The sequence below is a fragment of the Delphinapterus leucas genome, chromosome 3, assembly GCF_059928025.1.
Source record: "Delphinapterus leucas isolate spDelLeu-1000000601 "Yukka" chromosome 3, BTC_Dleu_Yukka2, whole genome shotgun sequence".
Classification (NCBI taxonomy): domain Eukaryota; kingdom Metazoa; phylum Chordata; class Mammalia; order Artiodactyla; family Monodontidae; genus Delphinapterus; species Delphinapterus leucas.
The window spans coordinates 30,860,612-30,875,509 of NC_143131.1; the positions used below are offsets into that span (position 1 = coordinate 30,860,612).

General features: G+C 38.5%; 1 protein-coding gene and 1 long non-coding RNA gene across 4 annotated transcripts in view; one reads left to right on the plus strand and one right to left on the minus strand.

Annotated features, from left to right (window-relative positions):
• Window positions 1-14,898, plus strand: part of SPEF2 (sperm flagellar and cilia associated 2) — a 174,576-nt gene that overhangs the window by 61,218 nt on the left and 98,460 nt on the right. Inside the window, exons 10-15 of the mRNA XM_022599378.3 lie at window positions 1,920-2,139; window positions 4,002-4,150; window positions 5,594-5,675; window positions 7,035-7,096; window positions 9,019-9,122; window positions 11,772-12,028. Of these exons, the coding sequence (XP_022455086.2) occupies window positions 1,920-2,139; window positions 4,002-4,150; window positions 5,594-5,675; window positions 7,035-7,096; window positions 9,019-9,122; window positions 11,772-12,028 (874 nt within the window). The remainder of the gene's footprint in view (window positions 1-1,919; window positions 2,140-4,001; window positions 4,151-5,593; window positions 5,676-7,034; window positions 7,097-9,018; window positions 9,123-11,771; window positions 12,029-14,898) is intronic.
• LOC111187578 (uncharacterized) overlaps window positions 1-14,898 on the minus strand; it is a 70,202-nt gene that overhangs the window by 3,015 nt on the left and 52,289 nt on the right. The window lies entirely within an intron of this gene.

Here is a 14,898-nt window from a genome sequence, read left to right on the forward strand (position 1 = left end):
GGGTGCAAAACAAGTTAAGTAGGAGAACTATTATGGGAACCCAGGTCATCTGATCTAAGTCCTTCAGAATGAATTAAATGACTGCATAGCACAAAAATCATTAGAACATTCAAAGCTTTCCACTTAAACTTGACCTTGGACTTATAGCCTTTATAATTTTAAAATAGCACAGTTTCTCTGGTTTCCATTTTTTATTTGGTTATTTTCTGATTGCCACATTACATAGAATAATTATCGCTTGTCTAGTTAGAAGTATAAATGATTCCAATGAATGAAAGCAGAAACAAGTAATAAATCATAATAATCAATAATTATGCAAATCAATTCAGTATTTACCTAATTTTGAATAATGCATGTAATTATTATGCACAGAGTTGTTAGAAAAACCAAAGATATTAAACTAAAACAAAATAAATGTTACAAATAAAGGGTAGTTTGTATAGAAGTGACAAATATATGTATATACTAATAAATTCTACCAATTTAAAAGAAAAACCTATTTTGAATACTTCTTTATTTGTTTCAAAAAGTATTTCTTTATCTCTTGTGTTTTCATGTCATAAATTCAGGCACCAAACCAGATAATGCCAGTTGTAAAATAATCTAATTTTTTGTCTGCTAATGTGACATATAAATCTCACTAGGTACTAAATTCTTACACACACTTAGATCTGTTTCTAGAATTTATATTTTTGTGCATTGAACACCCTGTTTCTGCAAATCTTCCTTTTCATTACTTTGTTCTTAATAAGTGCTTTAGCATCTGGTTAGGCAACACTCCCATATTACTCTTCTTTTTCAGTTTTTAAGTGAATGTTTTTATCTGTTACAATTCTTTTTCTGCTTCAACTTTAGAACCATTTTGGATATCATCCTGAAGGAAAACAAAAATGACACTTTTGTTTCATTTCATTAAGTCAGATTAATTTGGAGAAGAATTAAACGGCTTATAATATTGGACCTTCTTGACTTTCCCTTTATTCAAGTCATTTTTCTTACACTCCTCAGTAGAAATATGAGGCTGTTTATATGTAGGCTGTCTCTTTATTTCTTGTCAATTCCAATGATTTTTGTCAAAGTTTCTAATTGCAAGCAAAAAAGTTGACTTATGCTGAGTAAGCAGAAAACGCATTCAAAATATGTTGGGTAGTTTAGTGAACCAGTAGGTAGATTCAAGAACCAGGCTCAAGGTTAAACTTCCAAAGAAAATGATCAGAACCATCACAGCAAGTTCTGATGAGAAAACTGTCACCACCACGGAGCACTAGAGGTTCAGGTTGCAGCAGCTACCTCTGCACCAGGAACTCAACTGCTACTTCTAGGAACACTGCTACTTTTTTTCTTTTTTCTTTTTCTTAAATTTTGTTGAAGTATAGTTGATCTACAATGTTGTGTAAATTTCTGCTGTACAACAAAGTGATTCAGTTATACATGTATATATATACATTCTTTTTCATATCCTTTTCCATTATTGTTTATTACAGGATATTGAATATATTTCCCTGTGCTATACAGTAGGACCTTGTTGTTAATCCATCCTATATGCTTAGTACTTGCATAGGGTAGCCGAATAACTCTTACTGTCTTTTATCTCTCTACTGATAATATCAATTTAAGTGTCTTATGCTCAGCTTGCATTACAATTTGTTTCAACTCAATATGCCTACTTTCATAAACTGTTAAGTATTTTAGAGGCTTGTTTTTTTTTTTTACTTTAATATGGGAAGCTCATTTTTCACTGTCTAATATGAAAGTAATATTCATGTTATTACTCATTTATGTAATGTAATTATTTAAAGTATTGATTCACTTTTGTTTGCTATAATTTGTATTTACTTTCAATTTTCATATTTCCTACATACTTAATTTCCACTTTGAAGAATATTTCTGTTTTGTTTGTTTCATTATTATTTTTGCAGAACATGGTTGGAGAATGGGCCTTACCAGAAGAAATGGTTGATAATTTACCACCCTCCAACAATTGCATATTGGGCCATGTGATTCACAGACTAATTGAAAGCTCTCTTCCTTCTCAAGTTGAATCAACAGTACCTGAGTTACCTTCATTTGTTATAAAAGGATGCGTGTTGGGGAAAACATTTAGTGGAAAAACTACTGCTCTAAAGTCTCTAGAGAAAAGTAAAATTTCTTTCTTGTTTGTGTTTTCTTCCTTTATTGGATTTTATTTGCAATGACTCTAGCTGCAAATGGCTATGTCTGTAGAAAACATACATAAGAATCTGCAAATATATTTGGAAATTCTGTCATCAAGAATTTTGTAATAAGGTAATCACATAATTTATTGTCCAAGTCAGACACTTTTAGGAGTAGAGAGTTATAAATTGGGACTGTCCCAGGGAAACCCGGATATATGAGCTTGCTATATAATTATGATGCACAGTATAAAGAGAAATAATGTCTTAAACTTTACTTAAACTTTCATCATAGATTTTACTTTACCAATAGATGAAGTAGGAAAGAAATAACTTGTCACAAATAGAAAAGAAATCATGACTTCCCTGGTGGCGCAGTGGTTAAGAATCCGCCTACCAATGCAGGGGACACGTGTTCGAGCCCTGGTCCGGGAAGGTCCCACATGCTGTGGAGCAACCAAGCCCATGTGCCACAACTACTGAGCCTGCGCTCTGGAGCCTGTGAGCCACAACCACTGAGCCCGCGAGCCACAACTACTGAAGTCCACACGCCTAGAGCCCATGCTCTGCAACAAGAGAAGCCACTGCAAAGAAGCGTAGCCCCTGCTCGCCACAACTAGAGAAAGCTTGCACCCAGCAACAAAAACCCTACACAGCCAAAAATAAATTAATTAATTCATTTTAAAAAAAGAAAGACAGGATATCAACTTAAAATTATAAATGCTTTAATTCTTCACATTGATTGAGTTCTTTCCCTTTAATAAACTTTTGGCTTTTTATCTAGAAGTTCTTTCAGTTAGAAGCGAAATCATAGTTTTCCATCTATTTAATTAGTTTTTCTTCACTAATACTTACCTTTTACTGTTTTTACTGGAAAACTCAAATTTTTCACTGAGGCCAGTCTGTCTTGTAACAGTCCAAGGCAGAGAACGGTAAGTCATTATTGAGATGTTAAATAGACCTCTTTAAAAGGCAGCCTAACAAAAGCTCAGTGAGATGCCACTCCACAACCTGTAGGATGGGTATAATTTTTTAAAATTGGAAAAAAAGTGTTGGTGAGGATATAGAGAAGTTGGAACTCTCATACATTGGTGGTGAGAGTGTAAAATGGTGTAGCCACTATGGAAAGTAGTTGGTGATTCCTCATTAAGTTAAATAAAAAATTACCATATGACCCCAGCAATTCCACCACTGGTATATACCCAAAAGGACTGAAAAGAGGTGTTCAAAAAAAACCATATGCAGTAATGTTCATAGCGGCATTATTAATAATAGACAAAAGATGGAAACCATCCAAATATTCATCACCTGCTGAACTGATAACAAGGTGTGATATATCCATACAATGGAATATTATTCAGCCATAAAAGGAGTGAAGTACTCTACGTGCTATGGATAGACTTTGAAAACATTGTACTAAGTGAAAGAGGTCGAACACAAAAGACCACATATTGTATGATTCCATGGATAAGAAACATCTAGAATAGACCAATCCATAGACAGAAAGCAAATTAGTTGTTGGCAAGGGTAGGGAGACAGGGAGTGACTGCTTAATGGATACAGGGTTTCCTTTGGGGTAATGAAAATTTTCTGGAAAAAGGTAGTGGTGATGATTGGACAACATTGTAATGACCTAAATATCACCGAATTGCATCTTTTAGAACGGTTAAAATGGTTCATTTTATGTTATGTGAATTTTACCGCCATAGTAAAAAAACCAGCTTGATCCAAAAAACATTGCTGGGGTACCCTGAACAGTGTACTCTAAGGGTGAAGCCAGCACAGAAGAACAATGATGTCAATTTCCTATTTGAAAAGTTATTAATAAAATTGTCTTTTGTATTTTAGGCTTTCCTATTCAGGTACTTTCTGTTGACACTCTCGTCCAAGAAGCGATCCAAGCATTTCACAACAATGAGAAGATCAGCGGAGCCCTTCAGAAAGTGGCCGAAGAAAAGGCTCTACCAGTTAGGCAAGAGAGTAGTAAAGAAAACCAGGCAAGTGAGATTTTAGTTTTCTTTTCTTCACCTCGTACATTAGAGATTTCCAACTGGATGGCATCTAAAGAGATCCTCTAGACCACAGGTTGTCAGACTTTTCTGTAAAGGTCCAAAGGGTAAATATTTTAAGTTTTATGGGCCCAGAAGCAATATCGAGGATATTACATAGGTACTTACATAATGAGAGAAAATTTCAACTCCCCTCTCCACTCCCCACATACATACACACACATCAGTTTGCCTAGGTGGGCCATCCAGGGTGGTGGGCTGGCTTTGTGCCCAGTTACCATCAGCTGGAGACATTCTCCTGAGGAAGGAGCCACCAGCTGGTAAAGTTGGTAAAGGGGTAGAGGGGCCCAATTGTGAGGGCTTGGAGAGGGGTGAGTGTTTTGGATGAGCTCGCCACGTCACCAGCTCTCAGAATGGAAGTCCACTCCCGAGAGCCTGACAGTGGCCAACGGCAAGTCCCCATCTCGTAGATGCAGCCTGATGCCAGTCCTGGGCAGCAGCCAAGGAGGGTGCTGGAGAGGAGCAGACAGAGGGTGAGGGTGTAAAAACAGCCAGTCGATTTTGGTCCAGGGACCATAGTTTGCAGACCTCTGATCTAGACTAGTAGATCTCAGTTTTGACGGGTGGCTGGTAGGGGAAGGTCTCTTACGGTTTACCTGCATTACCGTTTCTGTCAGTGTTGCATCTTGCTACATTATTACATAAAGATACTAGGGCAGGAATTAGGAGAATGTGCCCCCCCCCAGCCCCCGAGAATCATGGTGTGGTCCAACCTGCTCATTTTAAAGGGAGACAGTAGAGACCCTAAGCATGAGTTGATTTGCTTGGGGTCAGAGGCTTGTTGACGGCTAGGCTGTGATTGGAATCCCAGATTCTAAATCCAGTACTCTTTTCCCTGCCTTATCCTGTTTCTGAAATTGAATAAATTAGCAGAGAATCTAATCCAGGTCATTTGCATGAGCTGCAAAATAAATACCATTTAAACGTGATTCTGGAAAAAACTGGGAGAGTTTTTCTTCACGGTGGGCTGCCTCTTCTCTGTTGTGGTACTCTGTATTCTAATCAATACAGTGATAGATAATGTACATGTTTTTCCTTTATTTCCCTTTTGGCTATGACTGACACCTCTAAGATTGTTCTTTCTAAGGTGGTTTTCCACAAACTCTACCGCTTTCTCAGCTCCCATTATACTTTCAAAATGGCAGTTGCTTTATTTTACATAGAAATTGAAAGACAGATTATACCATGGGTTACTGTGTGTTTCTATAAGTACAATTATCAAATTTTGTTTGCTTCCAGAACTCACTGAGCTCTTCTTAATATCATTAATGTTTTAGATAAAATAGTCTATGTTTTTAAACCCTACTTATAGACATAAAATTAAGAATGTTATTAAAATATGACAATGTTAAAATCTCTCCATGTGTGCTCGCATGTGTTTCCTCCCCAAAGGATCTGCAAAATGTATTTTCAGCTGAAACATTACCAGAAACAGAAGATAAAAGCAGACTTAGTAAGTAAGATGTCGAAACAAATCATCCATCATTTTCATGAGAGAGACAAATAGACAAACAGTAAGAGCACACGGATGTGAGCACAAACCAGCTTTCAGGGAAAGAAAGGGGAGACGGGGAGGGATGCATGGCTGTCTACATGGTCATGTGACAGAGACAGCAAGATAAACCCAGACGTCCCTAACCACTGTCTACAACTGGGGATAAGAGATGACAATTTCAAAGGAATCTTCTCACACCCCTTCAAGTAGTTGCTCAGTTTTGCTGTGGTTTTGAAAACAGTCAGGCTAAATCATCGTCACTCTTCCTGGCTTTGCAGGGAGACAGTAGTTTATGCTTTCTTCTCACCCATGCAGTTGGGGGGAGTACTGCTGTGCTCTCTGCAAGCTGCTGCTTTGTTCACTGTGATGAGGAAGGCTGCAGCTCTGTCTCTTCCATCCACCTGAGCAGTGGTTCCTTAGATAAAGCTAAGTTTATTCCCAGCCTTGGGCAAAGCAAATAGAAGCAAGCTTCCCAAAACCAATGAAACGTTACCTCCCTTGGGATCTGGGCTTTAATCCTTCAGATCCTTGGTAGAACCATTGAAGGAAAACAATTTTAAATCTTAAATATCTTTTCTATTTGTGCTAGTTTGCCATATTCAATCGTTGCCTCATATTCTAGCATAAAATCGGTTCCTTCTGTGTCATCACCATTCTTGCTATCACCCTTGAACAACGTGCACATTTATTATGAGCAGGCAACTCCGTCAGAGCAGTCAAGTTTCCCATCCTTTAAAAGAACATAACCTGTCCCTTGTTTCAGTTATTTGTTTCTTACAAGATAATTTTAATTGATTTTTTTAAACTATCATAAGTATATTTTGTGACATATTCTATTACAGAAGTCCAGTAAATTATAAACAGACTCTGAAAACTTATTTTTTCCACTGAATTTAACTAAAAAAATCCTCTGACTTCTAGAGTTTTCCACATTTAGAAGTGTTTGTTACCTGTAACTTGATAATCCAGGAAAGTAAAAACGTAACAAATTAACATCTTAATGACATCTCTTGAGATCTTGGCTTGTTTTCCGGAAAGAGAACCCAAACTCTGTTAAAGTATTTCTAATGATATTGTTCTGAGTGAGCCATACTGGAAGGAAATAGAAAACACCAAACCACACAGTGGCAGGGACTTAATGTTGTGGAATGAAGGTAAACGCCATGCTGTGCTGATGCTTTTACTTCTTTCCTCTGAGTGTCTCAGGCATAGCTGAATCCAATAATCCACATGTCCAAAGCCATAGATGGTCAAATGTTGACATGGTTGTTAACTGTAAATACCAGAGTATGTTCTTACCACTTTTTCTATTGCTAGGTACCAATACTAGAAAAACACCAAAAGCTGAAGAAGTCGTAGCAAGTGATCGTTTCTCTGAAGTAAGTACTATAACCTAACTTTGGCTACTAGTGTATTGAAATGTGTTTTGATTCATAGCCTCTTCACAGCATTTTCATCTTCAAATGAAATGAAATAGCAATGTGCTCCTCTTTGGCTTAAAATAAATCTGATGGTGAAATTAGCTAAACCTGAATCTACTTGATATTTTTTATACTCTTAATATTCTTTGAATCTAAAGCAGTGGAAATTGCTTTCAGTTTTGCCAGGTAAGAAAGTAAACACGTGCTTTTAAAAATTTTAGACTTATGCCAAATTTATATTTATGTGTTTTTCTTTACCTCTTAATTTAGGACTTTTATTTCCTTTCACAATTTCTTTACCTTTAAAGATTTTTTTTCCAGAATTTATCCTTAGACTTACTGTTGACTCTGCAGTTTTTTATTAATCCCTGAAAAAAGGTTTACAACAATCTATAGGCTACTGCTTCTAATGCAAACTAATATTTCTATATATAGTATTGCTTTACTGTATATTGGAAACATTTTTGATCGTCAAATAGAATGGTCAGATTAATCAAGTGGGATTTTATTAAATAAAATGAAAGTAAATAAATAAAAGTATATACTTTTATTGTTTGTTTCATCAAGGAAACCAGTTTCATAATATTTTAGATTTCAAAACTGCTTAAAGATAGAAAAAGTTTTGGAAGAATATATAGCAACCTGTAAATGTGATGACCTATGGGAGAGAAATGGGTTTAGAGAAAGTGATAAAGGGGGACTTATAATTTTTACCTGTGTATTTTAAATGTAAATTCACAGAAAGACTAACTATAGTTTTATGTTTACATTTATTGAGTTACAAATCCCCCAAATTCCATATTCAATTCAGTTCAAAGGGCATACTTTGTTCCATGTGTTGTTATAAAGGGGGAGTGGGTATGTCAGTGAACCAAAAAGTCAGGGTTCCTGGACTTTATGGAGTTTACATTCTAAAAGATGGAAAGAGATAATAAACCATAAACACACAAATAAATGAATTATATGAACCATTAGGTGGTGATGATGCCATCAAAAAAGAAAAAGGAGGGTAAGGAGATCACCTTGAGAGAGTGAGATTTAAGCAGATTGAAAGAATCACCCACTGGATCTGGGGAACCATTTCAGGCTGCCAGAATAGCTGGATGACAGCCTTGAAGCAGAAAGATGGTTGGCCAGCAAGGTGGGGGAAGAGAAGGGATGAGGTTAGAGAGATGAGTGGAAAGGGAGAAGAATCAGGGCAGCCAGAGCCTTATAGGCAATGATGAGGACATTGGGAGTAAAGGAGGAGCCTTTGCAGGGTTTTCAGTAGAGACAGAGTATCATTTGACTCATAAAATGTTCACTCTGGTGGCTGACTCTATTTCAGAATAGGCGCTAGGGATGTTCCTGTGGATATGAAGTAGCTTAATTAGACTAGCCTTCCTACAGATAACAATATAAAGGCTGGACAAAATACAAAAGCTAATTATCTGAGGGCCTGAAGCAGGCAGCAAAAAAGCAAACAGCAAAAACCAGGCAGAAAATATATGGGATTTGACCATTGACAGAAGAAAACTTCAGTGGGCAAAAGCCAGGCTTATGCAAGTTACCCCAGAGGACGTGCCGCATCTGCGTGCCGCGAGTGGTTAGAACTCGAGAAGAAAGCCCTCATCTCTTTGATTTAAGGTATTAGAGAGTGAAGTTTGGGGATGCCAGAGCAGCTGGTAATTAAAGAGGAAGATCTTGGAAAGGAGGGAGTCAGAGGAGGAGCCCCGAAATCTGCATATACATTTTCCTTAAACGCTTGGCTGATTCCAAAATTGTGCTAAACTATCACAAGTGTCTTCACCAGAGAACACGACCATTTAATTTTTTTCCCTCCAAATATTTGGAATCTGACTTTTAAATTAGCTGTCCCCTACCATTGTTTATTTTCACAGCTCACTGTGCGTGCTCAGCTTGGTGCAAAATCAGAAAAGTTGCTGAAGAAAGGAAAGAGCATATCTGATACATTGCTAGTCAGCATCATGGTAAATGCTATTAAGTATGTATCACACTTTTCTCTTTTATATCTATTTAATATGTTCTTTATCAAATAGAGTTGTATAAAGGATAATACAGAAATATTTTTATGTTCAGCATCTAATGAATTTACCTAAGAAAACACAGCAAGATAAAGATAAATTTTGTGATTTACATGTCTATATTTCACTCCCCCCCCCCACCCTTTACCAACTTTGACTTCATTCACCCAGATGTGAATTCAGGTTAAGTTCTATCCTGTGTGGGGAATTCAAGGAGAAATTAGATACTTCGGAAAGCCAAGGGATTTGGAGAAGAGAGACCCTAACTATGTGGTCACGGGCCAGTGTGCTTCCTCATTTTGTGTTTCTGGAGGAGGGAGTGAACCCTGCGACCCAAAGGCTGGGCAGTGCAGGGTAGGAAGGCCATGAGAAAGTAGAGGTTTCACAGGCAAGGACTCACATATATGCATAGCACAGAGATGATGTACAATAAGGGTAAAGACAAAATTTAAGTAGGCTATAATATTATAATTCCTCCTTTCTAAGGATAGAGGATTCTCCTCAGCCCTCCTTCACAATACAGAAAAGAGAGAAATTAAAAGAAGCCATAGGTGCTCCGTTGATCCGTGTAATAAAGAAATGAGGCTGAACAGGCTGGAAAAAGGAATCAACAAGGCTCCTGTTGCAGGGTGTTGCAGAGCTTCGAGTGAGTGAGGGGTTTGGGGTAGCTCTGCTGCCTGAGAAACGTTAAGACCGAGAGATGTGAGAACAGGAAGTTTTGGAGAAGTTTTGCCAGGCATCTGGAATGGACTCCCCCTTTAGAGTTTTCTTAAGAGACCTCATTAAAGATTTAAGTTGCCTCTCAGTTGTGATGTATCTTGGACTGATTACTCTTTGAATGCAACACTGAAGAAACTGGGCTACAGTGATGCTATTCTCAAAGCTGCAAGGGATCTCATTCTAATAGTTGCAACATTTTTCAGTACTGGAATAAGCCATGGGAGTCCTTGTTCAAAGAAAATTGTATATGAAAAGCATCAGCTGTAAAGCAGATCTTAGCTGTGGTTTCACTGAAGTTGGAGTGTCTACACCCCATCCCCAGAACTCCACTACCCTCCCACCACCACCACAACTACCGTCATCCCCTCTGCCCCTGAGGCACCGTTAGAGAACTGTCATCAGTTTGACATCCTTTCATTTAGTCCAAATGCGTCCTTTTTCAGTGAGGAAAGGAAGGCACGTGGCAGCTCAGTTAGGCAATCCAGTCACGTATCTGGTTAGTGGTGTAGCAAGAGCCAAAGCCCAGGCCTCCTCACTCCCTGTTGTCTGGTGTCCTCACACTACATCATGACAAGTGTGGCCCTGACCTCCTCCTCCCTCTGAAGGAGCTCCTGAGACTGGAGGTGGGAGAAGAGGTCCCTCAGACCTGGTAAAGTGCTCAAGAAATTTCTCTCCTCTAGCTGAGGCCAATGAATCAACAAACTCATTCTGTGCAGAATGCTTACCACACTCTGGACAAATTATCAAAGCAAAATGCAGGCTTTCCTTTCTCTTCGTAGCCTAATAGGGGTAATAGGAGCCGTGACTTGAAGGCAGCTTGATACTGTGGAAAGATCACTGGATTTGGGGTCACGTGCAATTTTATGACTTTGAACAAGTAATAAAACCTCTCTGAACTTTGGTTTTCCCCCCTTCTTCCTTGCCACACTGATAGAAGGATCATGTACAGGCACCAAAGCAGACTTCCAAGCCTTTAGAAAGGGATTCTAATTGTTTAAATGAGTTTTAGCAGAGAAAGAAATGAAGTCATAACTTTTTATCCAAAAATCAAAATCTTAATCTTACATCATTGAAGGGTTTTGGAAGAGCAAAGCTGAAGTTTTTTTCCAATTTAAAGAACTAAAATAATTCCTGGAGCACCTATTCTCTATAGAGGATGCTGCACTGAGTACAAAAACCAAAGAAATGACCCGTACCCTTTAGCAACTTATAATCTAACTGAGATACAGAAGACTCACTTGAATTTTTCTGTCAAGAAATATAAGAGTTAGGGCTTCCCTGGTGGCGCAGTGGTTGAGAGTCCAGAGGAGTTCAGATCAGGCTGTTATGACTCCATGCTGGATTGGGTGGGGTAGGAAGAAGTTTCCAGGTTGGCGATGTGAATATCCACCTTATGCTACACTCTGTGCTGGGTTCTCAAAATGTGTCATTTCAGTTCATCCTCACCAGCATCTTGTGAGGTGTGTTATGTTATCCCGCTGTATAGATGAGGAAATTGAGATTTTAAAGAGGAACAGCCTATGAACCCAGCTAGGAAGTACAGTTTATACTCACATAACAGGGAGGAGATCGGTGTGTTCAAAGTGAATGGTTCAAAATTGTGAGAGAAGAAGTTATAGGGAAGTAAGTTGTGGCCAGTTCATTTTAAATACCATGTTATGGCTTCTAGAATAGATTTGGAGGGCAGCAGGGACCCACAGAAGGATTTTGAGCAAGGGAGCGATTGTGGTACATTAGGAAACCTAATTCTGGCTGTAAAGAAATAAAATTCATGCAGAAGGAGGTTACTGTGAAATTGAAAGAAAGATAAAGGCAAGATTCACTGTGTTATTATTCCTAAAGGACTTGTGTCTATCAAAATGTTAATGATTTGTCCTTTCCTGATTTAGTCAGATACCTATATATAAAGGCTGGGTCCTGGATGGCTTTCCAATGACATTAAACCAAGCGAAGCTTCTGGAGGAAGCACTCACAGGCTGCAACAGAAACCTCATAGAACTGGAGGGAAAGAAATCACAAATATCCACATTGGCTGTTGACCATACAACTTCCAGAGAAGTGCCTCTTCCCGCTTCTGCATTGGATTTTGTCATGTTATTAGATATTTCAGATAATTCCTCACTGAATCGCATGAATGACATCATGGGTAAGCTGGACACCTTTTTAAAATATTCTTTTCTATAATTCAGAGCTCTTTATTTTTCTTTGCCTGAAATGGTGAATATTCCCATTTACAATTATAAGTGGATAATAAAGAATCCATTTAGGCTTCCAAAGAATTACCTAGTCCAGCACAGTTGCCTCCTGGGGCTCCGTCAGTGTTCAGCACTGTAGCCCAAGCCTGGAGCTCGTGGAGAATTCCATGCCAACTACAAGCATCTCATTCAACCCTTTCATCAACTTGGCAGCCCCCCTGGCAGAGAGGCGCCCTCCTTTTCGAGGCTTGCATACGTGGAGGAGCTTCTTGTAGCTACCTAGTACATCTTGGTGTGCCACCCAAATGAAACTCATGAACCACACTGGTGCTGCAAGCAAGCATCTGGTAACATCCTTCCCTTGGATTGCGTGTTAACTGAGGAGCAGGTATCAGTTGGCTGCAGTCCTTCCACACTGAGGTCAAATAGTCTTGCCAAGATTCCTGGTTTATTTAACTACTTCTCATTGTTGAAATGAAAATATTACTTTATTCCACAAATTCAGTGGTTATGGGTAAAAGCACATATTCTTGAACCCTGGCTTTCCAGGTTATTAGGCATTTGACCTTGGGGAAGGTACTTCATTCTTCTAAACCTCCATTTCACATCCTATATAATAGAATGCTTCATTGTATTGTTTTGGATATTAAAGGAAAACTGCTTCTTTACTCACAACACTTCTGACACCAAAGGTGTGTGGGTTTTCCATACCACCCTGTTCTCCAGTTCTTGAAAAACACCCACTGGGGGTCCTATAATTTAGGCTAATTCTGGCACTAACTCCCCAGGGTTATCACAGGTTTTCACAGGTTAAGGGCTCAGTCCCACAAGACTTCTCCCCACTTCAGATGCCAGTCTCAAGTAGTGGATCCCCAGGTTACCCACACTCCTGTCTGACTTGATTACAAATTGGGGGTTTCCATGACCCCTCCTCAGGTCTGATAATTTTCTATAATAACTCACAGAACTCAAGGAAACACTTTACTATTACTGTTTTATTATAAAGAATGCCATAAAGGATACAAATGAGCAGCCAGATGAAGAAGTACATAGTGCAAGGTCTGGAAGAGTCCCAGGCTCAGGAGCTTCTATCCTCATGGAGTTTCAGGGGCTGCCACACTCCTGGCACGTGGATGCATTCACCAGCCCACAAGCTCTCTGAATCCCTTCTTTAGAGTTTTTATGGGGGTTCCATTATGTAGGCATGACTGACTAAATCATTGAGCATTGGTGATCAGTCTCTAGTCCCTTCCCCTCCTTAGAGATCAGGGGGTAGGACTGAAAGTTCTAGCCCTCAAGTCACTTGGTTTCTCAGGCAACAGGTCCTACCATCCAAGAGTCACCTCTTTGACATAAACTCAGATAAAGTTGAAAGGGGCATATTATGAATAAAAATAAATGCTCCTTTTACCTCTATCACTCAGGAAATTACAAGGGTTTTCAGAGCTCTGTGTCAGGAGCCACAGTCCAAATATATATTTCTTATTATATCACAATATCACAGGCATTAAATGAGATAAATGTTAAACATTTAGTATAGAATCTGGTACATGATACTAGGCACATAGTATCCACTAGGAAAAATAGTGGAAGACTTTGAAATGAACAAAAGATTATTGGATACCCTTTCAATAGAAGGTTGAGTACTGTCTTTTGGACCCTGAGGAGTGTCTGGTTTCAGAGGGGTCTATGCCTTTCATTGGCTTTGACTCAGCTCTTCTGTAACTATAAATTGTAGGAGACTAATAGTAATTCGAATGATTCTGGTTCATGAACATGCAAATGAATTTGATTTAATTCAGATAAAATTAATTTCTATACTTTGAAAAGATGATTCCAAATATTACATTGCCGTATACATAGTAACCAGTCTTTCATCTATTACCATCTATTTCAGCATTCCTGACTACCTGTAAATAGGCCTGTTATTCAGATTGTCATTTGTACTAGTTGTAACATCACACCTTACTGGTTCCCTCATTACTTGAAAAATTAGATGATGTCATTTTACATTTGTTTGAGTGTCTTGCTTTTACCTTTTTAAAAAACTGCCCTTTAACAAATGGTAACATCATTCTTTCATTATTGCTGTTACTACTAACACAATGACATTCGGAGCTAGGAGAGACTTAGGGGATCATCTATTCCAGTGGCTTTATTTATAGGTGGAAATTTAAAGCATGAGCACTTGACTCGTCCAAGGTCACACTCTTCCTTATTTTGAGTTTGTAAACCCTTGAGACCTTCCTTTCATTGTTTACTTAAATAAAATGGCAAAGCCATTAGATATGACTTCAGCTGTTGAGCCCAGTAGTTTAAACTGGATGCTGTCCATCAGATCTCAAAAGGGAGAATTTACTTCTCTCCATACAAGGGAGCTATGCTGACAGTAGTGATGATTCCGCTTGTTCAGCCAAATTCTCATCCCTGTTCAGGATCATCTGACGGTTGGCAAAGAATACTGCCAATCCGTGGCCATCTACTGACAGAATAAGGCCCTGAACTCAAATCAGTCTGACTTGCTTTCAAGATATGACGAATTATTAAGTACACACAAAGACCTGTGGGTGAGATGGTCCCTGAAAGCTGATTATAATCCTACAAGGGCCTTAGAAGTTTTGCCTACCCTCTTGAGGATCCCTAGGAAGCATTTGTTGTGTGTTTCAAAAAATAGAAGGAAACCAATTGGCACAAATTTTTCAAGAAATCTACTCAATCCAGTGTGAGTTCTTTCAATTCCCTATCAAAATTACATGACAAATGGTTCTGGAAAATTTATCAAAGCTGATGTTAGCATCTAACTAGTTTAATTTCTTAATTC